This window comes from Cimex lectularius, unplaced genomic scaffold, assembly GCF_000648675.2.
Source record: "Cimex lectularius strain Harlan isolate CLEC.00 unplaced genomic scaffold, Clec_2.1 scaffold176, whole genome shotgun sequence".
In the NCBI taxonomy this organism is placed as follows: Eukaryota; Metazoa; Arthropoda; class Insecta; order Hemiptera; family Cimicidae; genus Cimex; species Cimex lectularius.
In genome coordinates, this window is record NW_019392891.1 from 610,616 (window position 1) to 628,462 (window position 17,847).

General features: G+C 35.3%; 2 protein-coding genes across 6 annotated transcripts in view; one reads left to right on the plus strand and one right to left on the minus strand.

Moving 5' to 3' along the window:
- LOC106674187 (ras-GEF domain-containing family member 1B-like) overlaps nt 1-76 on the plus strand; it is a 358,252-nt gene extending 358,176 nt beyond the window's left edge. For all 5 annotated transcript variants that reach the window (XM_014406767.2, XM_024229102.1, XM_024229101.1 and 2 more), the window contains one exon: nt 27-76. The gene's annotated coding sequence lies outside the window, so the exon portion shown is untranslated. The remainder of the gene's footprint in view (nt 1-26) is intronic.
- Nucleotides 77-3,055: 2,979 nt separating this feature from the next.
- The window catches only part of LOC106674064, a 309,474-nt gene continuing 294,682 nt past the window's right edge, over nt 3,056-17,847 (minus strand). Inside the window, exons 8-11 of the mRNA XM_014406506.2 lie at nt 7,620-7,822; nt 3,745-3,896; nt 3,615-3,684; nt 3,056-3,553 (exon numbers count right to left, since the gene is read on the minus strand). Coding sequence (XP_014261992.1) covers nt 3,529-3,553; nt 3,615-3,684; nt 3,745-3,896; nt 7,620-7,822 — 450 coding nt within the window. The 3' untranslated portion in view covers nt 3,056-3,528. The remainder of the gene's footprint in view (nt 3,554-3,614; nt 3,685-3,744; nt 3,897-7,619; nt 7,823-17,847) is intronic.

Below are 17,847 nucleotides of genomic sequence, written 5' to 3' on the forward strand. Positions count from 1 at the left end.
AATTGTATGTTTTTCCTCTGTTTCAGGTTAATGATACCAGTGCTGTGACTAAATTCGTATTGTATTAAAAAAAGACTTAAACTATTGTATTTTTCATTAAAAAATATATAAATTTTGTACAATGTTAACTGTTGTTTTATTTCATTCCTTCTAGGAGTTGGGAAACTAAGTGGGGTATAATTAATTTTGAATTTTAGCACCAGCCAGAACACAAGTGTACTTATTATTATTGTGATATTACTATGTAAATATTTGGTGTACCTATCTGGACGAGTGCAGTGCCGGGATGATCTCTGATTTTTCGTCGTCCTCGGTTCACAAAAGCCAAAAAGGTGTTCAGCTATTCAACAAAAACCAAGAACTTCTCAAGCAATGATATACCTTTGATACCAAGGTCTTCGAGGTTTTTAAATAAAATGTCATGGACTAAGGTGTAATTAGTCTGTTCAGTTTTCCGCACTTTTCTGAAGAAGTGGAAGCTTCTTTCTTCAAGAAGTAACGAACCGAACTTCTTCCATCCACAATGAATACGAAAGAACGTAACTTGTCCTTTGTCTTTTCAATGACAGGTATACTTTTCTCAACAGGTAACGAACTGAACTCCTTCCATCCACATCAGAGTACGAAAGTACGTAACTTGTCCTCCGTACAGTGCACCTATCCACTGGTACTCACGAGCGACCCATCTCTGCACTTCCTTCATCAAAAATAATTTGTAATTTTCTATATACATTGGATTCAAACACATTTTTAAATATTTTTCGTAAAATCCGGCAAGAATGCTACTTTACTTTCATGAAACATTTACCTTTTTTTTTATTCTACATTTTTTCACCTTCGTTCATTTTCATTGTTTTTCTATAATAAATGTCACACTTACAATTAGTACTGGCATCGATTCTTGATTTAAATAAATTTTAAGCCAAGTTTAAAATTTATTCAACAGCAGGCACTTTATCTTCTAGTAAAGCCCAAATCCTCCCGCCGGTGAATACACTTTACATTGGGTAAACCTTCATAGTAACTTTGATATGGTAATTAATTAATATTAATTATATAAATATTGTTATAGTGGCAAAATTCGCGGCCCTAGGAATCTTCAATAAGCCAATTCTGAATTTGTGATCGTATAAATATTTTTATATAATGTTTTTATCGTTGTCTTTACGCTTTATTGTGTAGAAATATATTTTATTTCTTTCAAACGACGCTTCTCTATGTTAAACCTGCTCGAGGACAACCATTGTGTCTGGTCCATCCCTAACAATCCCTAAAGTAATTAATGTAAGACTGCTTTTTTCTAAACAGTCATGAGACACCCATAAAATACGGGAGATTCTAACATTCCAGACATTGATAGTTCCTTATCGAGTTTTGTGCTAGGACGTGGTTCATCAAAGTATACGAAAATATTAAAATTAAGCCTTGAAAAAACAGTTGTCAAACTAGATCGATTACGAAAATAGCATTTTGGAGAAAACCAGCTCTCTAAGAACTAAGAACTAAGAATTTTTTTTTAGCAATAAACGTGATTTTTTACGTGTTCGTGGAAAAATCGGATCTCTCTTTCTTCCAATTTTCAAGAATGCATGTTTTGAACCGTCATTTTTGAGCAAATTTTATACTCTACAACTTTTGTTCCGAACAGTATTTAAAAAAAAAGTGAACAGAGAATCGACAATTCTTACTTCTTTGGTAAAAAACGTGTTTTTAGAGTTTTTCAATAAAATAACCAACTGTTTCTATACAAAACATGTTTAATTCATAAAACAATATAGAGGATGTTCTTTAGAAGAAAAAATTCTTAATTTTTTTAAGCAATAAACGTGATTTTTTACGTGTCCGTGGCAAAATCGGATCTCTCTTTCTTCCGATTTTCAAGAATGCATAAGTTTTGAACCGTCATGTTTTCGCAAATTTTACTCTATACAACTTTTGTTCCGAACACTATTTAAAAAAAAGTGAACACAGAATAGACAATTCCTACTTTTTTGGTAAAAACGTGGTTTTTGGGGTTTTTCAATAAAAAATACGTTTCAATACTAAACAGGTTTATTGCATAAAACAATATATAGGAAGTTCTTTAAAAAAAAAATTAAGGAAAAAATTTTTGAGCAAAAAACATCATTTTTTTCGGATCACTCTCTCTCCCGATTTTCAAGAATGCATAAATTTTGAACCGTCATGTTTTCGCAAATTTTACTCTTTACAACTTTTGTTTCGAAGACTATTTAAAAAAAACCGAACAGAGAATAGACAATTCTTACTTCTTTGGTAAAAAACGTGGTTTTTAAGGTTTTACAATAAAAAAAGTTAAAAAAAGAAAAGAAAACTGTTTCAATACAAAATAGGTACCGTCGGTTCACACCTTTCCTTTTTAGTCGTGGATGGCGATTTTTCTTGGAGAGAGATGTGTATCGTAAAGCTGTGGTGTGAACCCTACTTTCCGAGTTCAAACTTGCTTATTTTCTTACCCAGGTTAGTTTAGAACGTTGTTTCTGAATATAAAACGTACATCTACAAACCACGCGCAATGACGTCCAATATATCCTAAAAGGATCCTATCAATGCAAAAACTTGCATAAGAAAAAAAACCGTTATACATAATTCGAAATAACATAAATAATATAATTATGTGGAGAATTAATTAATTTTTATGTAAGGTACTTTTTTATTGTTATAACGAGGTTCGCAACAGCAGAGGTCAAATAAACCCTCAGGCTGCCGGTGTTTTTGAAAAACAAAAAACAAAAAACATTTGTAATATCGGGTTCGAATGCAGGGCCGCTGGATTCGAACCCGGGACCTTTACCTTACAGTGATGAGCGCCGTGTCAACGCCTAAACCGTTGCGGCCACCGACGCCCCCTGTTGTTTCATATTATAGAATTAACAATTCAAAACGGAATATTTTTCCGTTTTTTAGATGTATTTCTAGTAAAAAGATTTTTTTTAAAGCTCAAAGAAAAGTGACTGGGATATTTTACTTACCTTTTCTATTCGTTAATCTACGGGTAAGCATGTAGAAAGGGTTTTCAAATAAATTCAAAAGACTGTTTTAAAACAAATTGGTACTTAATATTTTATTGGTATGACTAAGACAAAACTAAGTACAGTTGCAAGTTTGGTAAATAAAATTACTTTTAGCTTTTATCTTCGTTCATGGAATATCGTACAAACGGCGTCATATCAAACACACGCCAATTATTAATCCCACATTCAGCCGGGGCCGCCATATTGAGCGGCCCGCTTCAGTTTTCGTTTTTCTTAACATCTATTTATACAATCTTTATTATTTTCAAATTTTCCATTCGTATAAATAATCGAAAACAATATGAAAATGGGGAAAAACAGGAATAAGGATAGAATATACTTAAATCGTAGGAAGAGTGAATAGTAGTAAACAATAGAAATGAATTAATGTACAGTATGGTATAAACAAAACGTCAGATCGCGTCTGCTGACTACAGAAAAGCCCTAAAATATCGCTAAGGGCAGGCGACAGTCTCTAACGGGAAATTTCTTTTTATCAATTGGTCGATCCCAGTTCGGCCCTGAAAAAACAAAAAAAACAGTTAAACTTAAGATAAAATAAAATAAAAACAATAAACTCACTTCAATGTTTTATATCTTTCCTTTTCATGGTTCTCAGGGGGTTCGCATTCGAAAGACGCTAATGCGAGAGCTGCAAAGTTAAAATTTGTTATAATCTTTTCTCAATGTGAAGGTGTTTTTATTGTCTTACCGTCTTCATTGAGGACTGGAGTGGCCTGGAGGTACGTGATGACTTTAGCTGACTTTGGGAATGGGCAGTGGACTTGCTTCCAAGTTATGAACTCTGTCACTTGCTTTGCGAGTTGCCAGAACTTTTCAAAGTTGATATGCCCGTTTGGCAGCCTACAGAGAAACAACAAAGAAAAGAAATTCAGCTTACCTTAAAAAGCGAGATTTTAGTTAAACGAAAATGAAACATGAAGAGAAGAAACAGTATTTCTCACTTATACGAATTTGATCAGTTCATTATTTTGTAAAATTGCAAATACGGTTAGCAAAGAAATATCAGGGTATACCTATTTTCAAAACTCATGTTAATTGTTCTTTATGACCTAATTTTAGCGCTACAGTAAATAATCAATTAATGGTGGGCAAAAAAAGTTTATGTACACTTTTCAATTAATTAATCTTTATGTAAGGTATTGGTTGAGATAAAAAAGTCAGTGTCACGAACGGGATTCGAACCCACGACCTTCGGCTAAATACGCAGCTGCTTCACCACTTGAGCTATCGTGACTTCGATCCACTCGGACACAAACTTCACATCTCAACCCGCCTTTTTGAATTTTCCCTCCTTTTTGCCATTTTTCAAATATCGGGTAATCTACTTGATTGACCACGAAATCTAATGGATTTAATAAGCAAGCTAGCGTATATCTTCACTAAAACTCTCCGTGTCCAATTTCATTGTCGCGAAGAATCAAATAGATTACACGAACACCTCTCATAAAGATTAATTAATTGATAAAATCTGATATTTTCTGGCAACAAGCTGTACTACTCATGTTATTCACCAATAAACCTTTGTTTTTTATTATCCCAATCTATCATTTATTGCAGAAAAATAATTTATGGGCATGGTGAACACAGAATTTTTTTACTAACTGTAGGTTTATTAAATCCTTTATCATAAATGTTTAAAATATTCATTAGTAATTTTTGCCACGTGTTCAGAAAATTCACGTTAATGAGTACGAGTTCCAAAATATTTAAATGTTACGTAGTTTATTGTATTCAGATATATTTTTTTCTTTTATAACAATGTAAAACTGCCGGCGACTCAGCTCGTTTATAAAAAAAAGTGCCTTGAACGTTTTCCAATATAGATATGAGTTTGGGCGGTTTCAACAGGGCTTCGGCTTAGGCGAGGGTGGAAATGCACTTGTTGAAAGGCGAACCCTGCATGGTGGCTCGGTTAAAAAAAAAAATCCAAGTCAATTTCGCTGTTTACCTTTCTCGATTCTTACTTTCCAATTTATTTTCTTTGGTTCGGCTAAAACGGACAGAAATATCTTTTCTTCTTTATATCATAACCTTTCCTTTATAATTAAAAAATGTCATTTAATAATAAAACAGACGGAACTTTTTTCAGCTTATTATGCTGTTTTTGTTACAACAAAATTTTATTATTTAAGTGTTGTGACTGTTAATCAATAATTGCCAAATCAGAAATCGTAAGTTGCGGTCTGGTGTGATGTAGGTTTCACACATTTTCTTTATCGTGCCAACGTTTAGATCTTTATTGAGATCATCTTCAGGGCTCAAATTGTTTGTTTCTGTGTAATTGTACCATTCTTGCGTGTCGTGTTGAGAGTGCCAACACAGAAGACAAACACTTTCAGCCCTGAAGATGATCTCAATAAAGATCGAAACGTTGGCACGATAAAGAAAATGTTTTTCTAAAACCTACATCACACCAGATCGTATCTCACAATTGTTGAATATTTATTATTTATTTATAAACATTGTTTTTTAAGGAGACATTTTATTGAGACTCTAGTGATAATTAACATCAGTAATGTAACAGAGAATGAAGGCTGGAAATATCCTAGGCTATCGTAAAAAGAGCAAAAGTGGCTATCATGAACGGAGGATTTACAGTGTAATTAGTGCGATTAATTAAAATGACGTTGAAGGGGCCAAGTTGCAGTTACATTGAGTTTCAATCGATAAGTAGCAAATACGGTGGACCGTCGACTGGGAAATGGGCGTAAACCTACGTGCCAACGGAACCATCATTCTCCATGAAGGGGTAGGTTTGAGGACAGTAATGTTCGAGAGCCTTTTCCATGAATAAATAATATCATGATGATAAATTGAAGATAAACAGGAGTGATCCGGGGTATGGGATGCAACCAGAAAAGGTGATGATTCACGGGCCCTTTTTCATTCTTCTGCGTCCTTGATGAACCTTTGGTTACAACGGGGATTTCAAGGCGCAAAATAATGAAGCAGCCTAGAAAGCGTAGGGAACCGTTTGAACATGACAAGCTGTCATCTATGTAGGCGAATCATGTGTATAAAAGTGCGGGTGCACGAGCAATTAAAAAATATGCCACATGTGTGTCAGTAAACCAGATTCTGTGTGAAATGGCGGAGGACGGAGCATGACCGACATAAGCAATTTCCAAGGCCATAGGTTGCTATTGGGTTGGATTCGTAGTGATGCGTTGGTAAAACTCCTGGTGGGTACTTTGAGTTTGATGCTGACATGCAGCCGGTTCTCCTTATCAGAAACCTTTACCAAACCACTGGGTTACCAGGGTGGTTAGCATTACCTCCTAGCTTGAGGTACCATCCACTCGGGAGTGAAGGAACGGTCAATTCCATCGAAGGGACGCGAGTCGGTGATGTTCAGACAGAACTTTCTGTGCGTGATGGCCAGGGCGTGTTGATGTTGATCCCTTTCGAATGAGCAAGTAGGGAAGAAACTCGTCCTACTCCTTAGACATGGGGAAGTTTTTATACTTGTCAACTAACAAGAAGTGCACCATTGTTTTGTAAAACAGAATTGTGTCGCCTTCCAGCATGTTCTGAGCAAACGATTGATACGGCCACGGGGGTGGGGCAGTTATGCATCTCATAGTATTCAATTTGCTCCTCGGAATAAGAAGAAGCTAAGAGCAATTGGAACTATCTTAGAGAAATATTTATAAGTTAACCGTTAGCCTTAGTATAGGTTAACTGGTAACCTAAAGTATATGAGCTGATCCCTCAGAAAGAGTATGATGGCGGCAGAATGCATGAGTTGAAGGAAAAATCTAAGAGTAAACGACATTAAATATAAAAGAAGGCAACGCACGGCTATTGTACCTCCATAATATAAGCTCATTATCTAGTTTCAGGATTTTCATTAGACTCCATTGTTTTGATAATTGCTCTTCAACCTTAGCTACTCACGATAATCGGCAATGTCCGATTAGGAGACCTGCAATCCTCCTGAGATTTTATTGGTTTCATGATGAACAAGTCTGTAGATTATGTCCCTTATCCAAATATGTTTTCCACCTGGCTTTGGCAATATTTAGGACAGTTTAAAATTTTACGGAAGAGTTCTGGTCATAATGGTCTTCCAGAGGCAATAGTTCTAACAGCCTCTTCGTCACTTCTGTTCTGTATGCCTGGGAGCCAGACAAGGGTCAGCTGGTTGCTTATTCCTACGTTTCCTAGAACACGCAATCCCATACCCTACCTATATAGCACATGGCTATTGGAATAGGAAAGGCATCAGATAAGTAGGAAAGAAGCGCACATTGATGGGCTTAACTTCAAGTACTAGAAGCTTCATGTATCTAGAATCTGAAAGAGGACAAAGTGACGATATGACCTTAATGAGGTCGTAAAATCTCAAGCATTAAGTGGTGACGTAAGGCAAAGTGTGTCAGGTTATGAGAAGAGTAAAAAGAGCCTTAAGGTGTAAGTCAGGCCCTGTAAAAGTTGAACGGCAAGAAAGATGAAGAAAAGAGCAACGGGCAAAGAAAAGAAAATGAACAACTAAGACAGTTGAGTTAGTTTGTCAATAGTGATCAAGAACAGGATATAATAATAATTAATTGATTTACTCACTTGTTTGAACATCCTTCGTTGAGGAAGTACAAGTCTTTAACTAGGAGCGAGAAGAACGGTATGACGATCTTTTGGCTCTCGTCTTTGGCGGCAGCGGAGCGCCAGACGGCGGCTTTGAGAGTCGACCTGTAGCTGCTGAAGTTGCAAGAAGGGTCCATCTGATGCTCCAAGACCGAAAACTTGGCACACTGCACTTTGCTCCACTGAAACGAAAACGTCATAATGAATAAGAAATCCCACGGGCACTGAAAAGCAGAAAAAATGTTTCTCCCTCTCGTTACACCTGACATATGTGTCTTTCTCCCTTACTTGAAAAAATAATGCCGTTATGGCTCCTTCGTTATTTTTATTTCCGACCGGGGAGGGGAATGAAGGATGTTACGGCATTAAAAAAAAGGAGTGGAACAATCTCGCATGAAATTTTCACAAATATCCAACGACACCCTTAGGAATGAAAAACTCGTTTACATTTTTTTTCTAAACAACATCGTATCGGTTATTAGATTCCAAGGGACAAGAGCAAAAACCCTTCTGTTAAATATAATTCCTTGATAACACGACAAGATCGGGCTTTTACGTCCACCAACACGACAACTGCCAGACATGAGAAAAATATCCGGGGTAGACAAGTTACCGAGTGACAACCTGGTATGGTAATAGTTGGGTAATTATTCGTTAGACGCTGTAAACAAGTGAGCCAATCTGCAAGTCAGATGATCCCTGTAGACTTTAACATCAAGACAGATGTGTTGGCCTCCTGATGTTAAACTAGTTCTAACTTATGCCTTAATGATTTTAAATTTGCATTAGTTGAAACATAAAAAGCTTTACCGCACATGTGAAAGAAAACGATTGTAATTTTTTTTACCTTTAAAGCCATTTCCCCAACGAAATTTCATCCCTTAGCTTTTTTGTATAACTTTATTACAATCTGTAAATTTTAATTACAACATGGCATTTTCGAAAACATTTAGATTATTTAGTTTTTTTTAAGTATTCCGGTATGTGATGCTACAGGAAACATGGCACAAATGTAGGTGGACTTAGCTGCTATAAGCACCATGTGTCACATAAAATTTGGTGAGAAGTAGGAATGACAATCTTTAATTTATATATCGATACATCGGTTTCCGATATATGGAAACCTACATATCGGCTTCACCGATATATCGTGAAAAATATATCGATATATTTAATTTTAAGCGACTATTTTATAATGTCCTTATAAGCTAGCCCAACTGGAAGAAAAGAACGATATTAATAACGGTAAAAATATACTCATGGTCGTGAATAATTATATAATTCTTATAAGTAGTTATAAAAAAGATATAAAATAAAATAGAATTATAACGATGAACTAGATTATCGACCTGCTGGATACAAGAAGTCTTTTCAGAGGATCTTCGGAAGAGGTCAAAACAGAGAAAACTTCCTTACGGTTTTCGCCGAGCTTTCGACAGTTTTATACTGTCATCTTCAGGGCCTGTTTTATTATCATATAAACAAACAATTAAAACATGAAAAAACAATAATTACAACAAAAATTGAATATCTTACTTTAAACCTTAATAGGGAATTAAACAACATGGTGTTTTGGGCACAGAAGTACATTATGTTTTTTTTTTTTTTTGGGGGGGGGGGCTCAGCATCTAAACATTAATTTAAATTGAATGCATTAATAATTAAAAAGTATAGCTAAAATTACAGTAAAAATAAAAATTAAAAACGTGATCGAGAAAGGTTACCTCATATAAGTCTAAAAAACCAATAAAATCCTCCTTTTTTAGTTTTTCAGGTACATGTGATCACAGTGCGTTTCTTAAATATATATATACATATACAATTAACTTATTTTAAAATTTAAACAACAATACAGTAGGATCACAGATCAAATCAATAAAAACCGATAAAAACAAACTCTCTACGACGAGGAGAAACAAAGGCTACGGGATACAATAGTTTTTTTCTCTCCTAGTTAACAAAATCCGCCACTAGGGCGAGGTTCTCATTTCCCTCCTTTGCTTAGAAATCCTGTATTCGTTTAGGAGGCCTGCAAAGACCGAAATGGATCCCAACCTATCTACCTATCTAACCTATATACCTGAAGTGTCTCAAAAATTAAAAAGGCTCTTCAGGAATAAGGTTGGGGATCAATAAAATATAATATAAATATAAGAACAACCTAAATGTATTACATGCAAATCTAAAACAAAAGAACCAATCGGATCACTTTGCAATGTGGTCTATCAGGTGTCGTGTGGTGAATGTAATGTCAACTATGTAGGTCAAACAAAGCAAAAATTGTCTATGCAGTTGAACCAACACAGGTTGGATTGCGACAATAAAAAAGATATCTGGACTTGCTACCCATGCGTTAAACAATAATCACTTTTTCAAGTTCGACTCCCCGAACATTTTGTCCGGAGAGTCGAACTTGGAAAGGAGATTATTGACCGAGAAAGTAAATATCAGTGTCACCCCAAATACTTGTAATCTACAAACTGATAGATTGGGATCCATTTCGGACTTTGAAGGCCTCCAAAACGAATACAGGATTTCTAAGCAAAGGAGGGAAATGAGAACATCGCCCTAGTGGCGGATTTTGTTAACTTGGAGAGAAAAAAACGATTGTATCCCGTAGCCTTTGTTTCCCCTCGTCGTAGAGAGTTTGTTTTTATCGGTTTTTATTGATTTGATCTGTGATCCTACTGTATTGTTGTTTAAATTTTAAAATAAGTTAATTGTATATGTATATATATATTTAAGAAACGCACTGTGACCACATGTACCTGAAAAACTAAAAAAGGAGGATTTTATTGGTTTTTTAGAATTATATGAGGTAACCTTTCTCGACCACGTTTTTAATTTTTATTTTTACTGTAATTTTAGCTATAATTTTTAATTATTAATGCATTCAATTTAAATTAAAGTTTAGATGCTGAGCCCCCCCTCCAAAAAAAAAACATAATGTACTTCTGTGCCCAAAACACCATGTTGTTTAATTCCCTATTAAGGTTTAAAGTAAGATATTCAATTTTTGTTGTAATTATTGTTTTTTCATGTTTTAATTGTTTGTTTATATGATAATAAAACAGGCCCTGAAGATGACAGTATAAAACTGTCGAAAGCTCGGCGAAAACCGTAAGGAAGTTTTCTCTGTTTTGACCTCTTCCGAAGATCCTCTGAAAATAGAATTAGTTTATAAAAATTAAGGTTTTTTAATCCTTTCTAGCATATTTTATAAGTTGGCACTTGTTTTCAATTTTCTGGTGCATTAAAATATTTCCAAACAACATTTTTTGTATTTTTCACGGGGAAGGTGCCATCATATAAACATATTTGAAAAAAGTGCGGAGAAACTTACATACAGATGCCTATGCCGACGCAAGGCAAAATGGTAAGGTTTTAACCATGGACCATGGTTTAGGCACAACTAAAATTATATACATATATCGATTTTTCATACCAAACGGCAGTCTCTAATCCAATTTGACGCACTGACAGAGATATTTTTTTAATTATGTATTTATGACAAAGCCATTTCATAAAGGCCGCCAAAGCGACATAAACAATCAATAAGGCAGAGTTCCAACGATTGAGGAGGCAGACGAGTGGACGGCGGCAGGCCCTAAGGAGAGCCACGCGGGATTTGGAGTTACTCGGTCGCTTGCTACTTTAGAAAGAAGATAATGTAAAAATAAAAGTGTGTGACGTTATCAAGACAAAAAAAAACTGCTAGTGAAAAATTCTTGTGGAGTTCATAAAGGTTTGTTACACTATACTATACAAATTCTCCAGAGAAAAGGAAACCAAAAAATAATTTTACACTTAATTACATTCTATTATAAGAAAATATTCCCTTTTCCTTACTAACTTAGTTGTAACCATTTATAAGGTATATTCGATTCATTAATTTGTTATTAATGTAAGGATCTTTCACGATTAACGGGTACAGACTTATTATTTCATTTTATTATTTATAACCATCATATTAATCCTACAACGTTATAAATACACGCTCCACCAACGTTATAATATCCAATAATAAATCAGAAAAATGTATAGTCGAGTTGTAAATTAATTTTTTTCTCAAATAAAAAATGAATATATCGATACATTTCAACTAGTATAACGATATATTTCAAGTATTTCCAGTCAAATATATCGATAAGAAATATACTCAATATATGTAGAAATATATCGATATATCGTTGTCATCCCTAGTGGGAACGAACCGTCTCCATTCACGAAAAGTGGCATATCCTAGTTCTGTGTCGAGCTTTATAGCATCGGTGTGAGTATCTATTAGGCAAGTGGCAAATTTCGAGTTTTGTCAGTTTTCTTCTTGTTCAGCGAAGTAGTTTTTGCTGTTTTGGAGTCACATATTTAGTTGTGCCACTGTAAACTTACTAATAACCGACAAATCTTTTTGAAACAATCACTACTTAGCGTTTATTTGCATATGTCTGCAGTTACTCCGTATAAGAAGTAAATTGAGCGATTTTTTGTTAGGCTACGATGGCCGACAGGACAGTCAAATACGCAAAGACATGGAAGATTCATCATCATAATTATTCAGAAATCGTGAGATGCGGTATGGTGTGATTTTTTTAATTAAATTCACTATTTTTCGTGTTCCGCTTGACCAATTTTTTATATTTAATTATACTTTTTTAAATATTCAATCAAAGTATTTCTACTCACTCAAAGTGGTTCTTTTCGGTGTAATTGTGCCATTCTTGAATATAAAAAAATATTTTTTTGCATTGTATAAATTCACTTTTTTCCACATCATACATGTATTTGTTAAATTTAAACAATGTTTGTACATCCCAGGCCCTGAAGATGATCTCAATAAAGATCGAAACGTTGGCACGATAAAGAAAATGTTTTTCTGAAAATCTACATCACACCAGACCGCATCTCACGATTTCTGAATAATCATCGACTAACGGTCACTAATCACCACACATTCATCTTTATATTTAACACATCTACTTATGAACACATAAAAAAGGAAGACTTTTTATGAAGTAGCGAGGCCAGTGACGCACCTGAAAGAGTGAGGGTTAAAAGTTTCTGACATGAGTGGTTTTTTTGGCATCAACCATGTAGTAACAGCCACGATTCAACATTTTATTGTTAATTATTTAGAGATTGTGAAATGCGGTCTTGTATGATGTAAGTTAAGAAAATATTTTCTTTATCGTGCCAACGTTTCTATCTTTATTGATATTTTTTGCAAAAGAAAAAATTTTTAATGAAATTTTCTTAATTTCCCTAGTAATTTTTGGTTGTTATGAATCTATCCTTAACGACGCACAAGCCCGACACTTCTGCAACACTCAGCAGTCGTGCGGGTTTAGTCTATTCTACGTGGGTAAAAATTTAATCAAGCTGCCTACCCAAACACATTTAAGACTTTTTTTGCAATTATGCGAATATATTTTAAAGCGATGTTTTAATCCTCCTAATTTTTATTAGCTCTAATCACTTGATCTATCGGGACTTCGATCCCCTCGGACATCAATTAGACATCAAACAAAACTCTTAGATAATGAAAATAATTAATTGGGTTAATTAACATGGTCAATTATGAACACTAAACAAATATGGATTAATTTAATAATTATTGTGTGGAAAGAGTTCCACGAGTTCAAAACTCTCAACAGGACACACAACCGTGAAACAACTCCCAGAAAACACGCACTTTGAGCCCTAAAGATGATCTCAATAAAAATCGAAACGTTGGCACGATAAAAATGCTTCTCTAAACCAATATCACACAAGAAGCATCTCACGATCTCTAAACAATCATTAATTAACGGTCATTAAATACTACAAATTTTATTATTAAATATTAATGTGAGGTCAAATGGCACCGTCAGAGCGATCGGAAGCCCTAACCAGCCTCAGGGCCGGCGCACATCGAACCAGGACCCGTCCACTCTACAGATAGCTTAGGTGATTAACACAGGAAATATTTCTGCATAATTATCTTGGTAGCTTTCAAATAATGTAATAAAGAGGCATAGACGTTGATATTCTTTAGAATGAAATATTAACGTATAATGAAAAGCAGAGTAATATACTTCTTTAATTTAAAAAATTAAACAGATCGTCCCTTTCTTGGCTATAAGCTGGACAGTTCATGATTAGATATTCCATTGACCCAGTAACAGAGGATTTGTCACGTATAAGGGGTATTCACGATCTTTGTGTTAACCCCGTTCTTTGTTAGATCCCGTCAGATCGAGAAAAATGATGGCGTAGACTTGTAAAAATCGGCTGGTTAACTTTGCTCAATCTAACAGGCCAGGGCCAATGTTAGACGTTAGGTCGAAAATGTAGTCACACTGCTATCCGTTAGGGCGGAGGTAACCAATATGGCAGCCATAAAATGAACAGCAGTTTTTTGTTTACACGTATTTTTCTTCTTAAGAACGCATTAATTAAATCAGACCAATACATTTCTTTTGTTAATTTCTGACCTGTCCTTATACTCCCATTCATAATAGATACATCCCCTATTATCCTATAAAGTTGTAGGCTATGAGACGTTATGATACAAGTTAGGTTATGTCGGCACGAACTGAAGCGTGTCATATGTCAGTACTTTTCGAGTACATTTTGAACGAAAGAGTTGATTAATTTTCCTTTGTTATTAACTTTTTTTGGTTCTACCATTCGCCACGCGCAGCTTTACGGAAATTTGAACGTTTAGTATGGTAAGAAAAGAAGATGGCGTTCACGATCTTAATGGACGTTTCTTTATTCGAGTTAACAAGAGTTAACATTTTACAAACATGAATACCCCTATATTTGAATCTGACGTGTTAACCTTGTTCAAGTATTCGTTACTTCGTTACATATTGCATGGTTAGAACTTAGGTGACATATCGTTTTTACCAAACTTACTACTTGATTATGGAACCAGGTAATTGTGAAATATTTGGTTTCCAGCTGTTTGGCCTTTTATAGATGCTTCGACTCCTCTTTTCCCACTCGTTTAGACGCTTATTCTTTACTCTTTTGATTAATTCTGTGTGATTCAACTAAACATGTTTGTGTGACTGAATAATCATTTGGGTAAAGTCTTGTAGCGGTTTTTCCCTAATTCAATGACATATTGGATATTAAGGCTATTGCGAATGGTAGGATTTATAGATAGAAAGTGTTTTGACGGATTTTGTATTGTAGGGATGGATACATTGATCGTAAGAACGTTTTGTCGAGCCCCAAAACTCCATGAATTTTATCCATACAGGTCTCAAAATAGTAATATAAATAACTTGTAATGTCAGTTTGGATCGTTTGTCCAGCAATTTTTTAAGAAATCCATTATATTTCGTGGTCCGATTGACCGAATAACTTCTTTCAATTAATTAATCTTTATGTAAGGTATTGGTTGATATGAAAAAGTTAGTGTCACGAGAGGGATTCGAACCCACGACCTTCGGATAAATACGCCGCTGCTCTAACCACCCAACCTACCTTTCGACTTTTCCCTCCTTTTTGCCATTTTTCAAATGCCGTGTAATCAGGATTTGATTCTCGGCGACAAATTTAAAAAAATCTTAAACGTCTGTTTAGTTCATGTCTTTCGAGTTGTGGTTGTGGATTCCAAGTTCGTTGGTCAATGCAGGGCTACATTGCTGTTAGGGAGGCTACGAAGGGTGAACGTGACATGTACACATTTTTGTATGTTTATTGTCATCTTCCGCCGATTGAACCATCGGTCAACGGATGTGGGTTTACAGGTTTCTCGTTAAGATGACAGGATCTTTACGAGTGAAAAAGGGTGGCTTGGATCATTTCAGGAAGAGTAAGCATATCTGCTGCGTATACCGTCTAAAGGACATTATCTGAACCTCTGGGGAAAAGATTCGACACTTTTTTATCTACATTTTCTCAGTTCACTACATTATATTTTTTTCGATTAAGTCTTGAAGATTGTACTTCTTATGAGAAGAATTATTCCAGTAAAATTATTGGATTGGACCAAATCGGTATCTACCTTCAGGTTTAAAATGGCTGAAAAGAAAAAAGAGCCTACTTAATTTCAAATTATAGAGTAAATGACTCAATCATCTTATGTAAGGATTGTAATTATCTTATCAGCCTTGTTTGAAATTAGGGACACTTGTTATTTATGATTAATCATTAATTTTCTCCTTCTTACAGCTACGAATGGATGTAACAGAAATAAAAAGAAGACAAACTCCAGAGGTGCTGGTCACGGTGAGGTTATGTTACATGAATCCTCACTAAAACTGGCAAACTCATTTCTACAGTTAGAAAGGGCTAAAATCAGAGTGAAAGGGATATATATCGGTCACTGTCATCTGAGAAAACATCTACATAGGATGGATATATTCAACGATAACCCCATTTGTAGGTTATGCAATGAAGAGGAAGAAACAGCAACTCGTCATGTCAACTCAACTGTCATTTTCGTATATGAATGAGAGCCATAACCTGGGAAAGGAAGAAAACTGAGAGAAAGGAATTATAGCAACCACAGACAATGAACTAGTTCTCCTTAGAAGGATAGAGTTGATTGGACTGAACTAACGAACTAGGAAAATACAATAAGACAAACGACTGCGCTTGGGGAACAAAAACCTTCACCTCCTAGTCTACTTTCATCATCATCATCATAGTCCTAGTTAATACTATTAATAAATCATTATATTGGTGAGTAATTTCATTAACGAAGGTAAGCGGCAAAGGGGGAACAATTGCTGCATAATACAATAATACTATAGACTCGTTGAAGGCTGGGAACAAGTCTTGGACATAGTAAATTTGAACCACTCACTGGATCTCAAATAGTTAACACTTTTGGGAAACATCCATATTTTTTCTCGAGGAAAAAATTAAGGAGGAAAGGCAAGATATCGATTCGGTGAAACCAGACCCTCTAACACGATTACGTCAGCCAGCTAGCTCGCGTATCTTTCGCAAAGTGCTGAAAGGGAAAGGGGTAAAAATAAAAGGGGATTAAAGGTGGTCGGGGCTCTTTAATTTTTCCCCTGAGTCAGTCAATTGAATTTTCAAATCGCTACCCCTCCGGGGCTGGGTGGTAAAGGATGAATTTCGATGAGAAATAAATAATTTTCCGTGGCGTATTTAATAATTTGTTGTAATGGGACGTTTTTTGATGTTATAGGGGTGAGGTAATTTTCACGATATTTGGAAAAGTTTGTCGGGGGAACCGCGTGAGTGGTCACCCTGAGACTCTCGTGGTCAAGGGTACAATTCCCACCGTCGCCCTAGAAATTTTTTCACTTCCATTCCTCAAAAACACACAAACAATTAACCGAATATTTGTGGCTAATCTTGATTTAAAAAAAAAGGAAAAATGATATGGCGTCTCCTAAAAAGAGGAATCAATTATGTTTCACATCAACGTGAATAATGTCCTGTTCATAATTCCAACATAGTAAAGTGTTTCATGAATCACTGATTCCATAATAATACTTATCATAAATTTATCGTCCCGTGGGCATATCTCCTATTAACCTGTACATACTTTTAAGAAATTAGTCCAAAACGTGTTCAGTGTCCCATTCTATGTAAAATTAAATTCATCGGACCTTAAAGAAGATAAAACATCAGGATTTTCTGGCAATAAAACATCCTTTGAATATCCTATCCATCAGCAGACCTTGATCGTCATGATCGCAATGTGCGCTCTATGAACAGCAGGTCTGAAAATTGATGCAGTACTTTGGTTGAACCTCAGGTTTTTCAGCTAGGAAAGTCCTACCAGGACCTCGTCTCCCTCCGATTCATCCCTTTGTAATAATATTACGGATAATTAAATTCACTAATTTCGTGGTCCGCTTGACAAATTAATATATTACAATTAATTAAGGTTTTTTGGTTGAGATAAAAAAGTCAATGGCAGGAGCGGGATTCGAACCCACGATCTTCGGCTAGATACGCACCTGCTCTACAACTTGAGCTATCGTGACCTCGATCCACTCGGACGCCAACTTCCTATCTCAACCCCACCTTTTGAGTTTTCCCTCCTTTTTGCCATTTTTCAAATGTCGTGTAATCGGATTGGATTCTCGACGACAAATGAAATGGCCACGGAGAGCTTTAGTGAAGGTATACTTCATTTTAAATAATTAAATTCACTAATTTCGTGGTCCGCTTGACCAATTAATATATTACAATTAATTAAAGGTTTTGTAGTTGAGATAAAATTTTAGTCGAA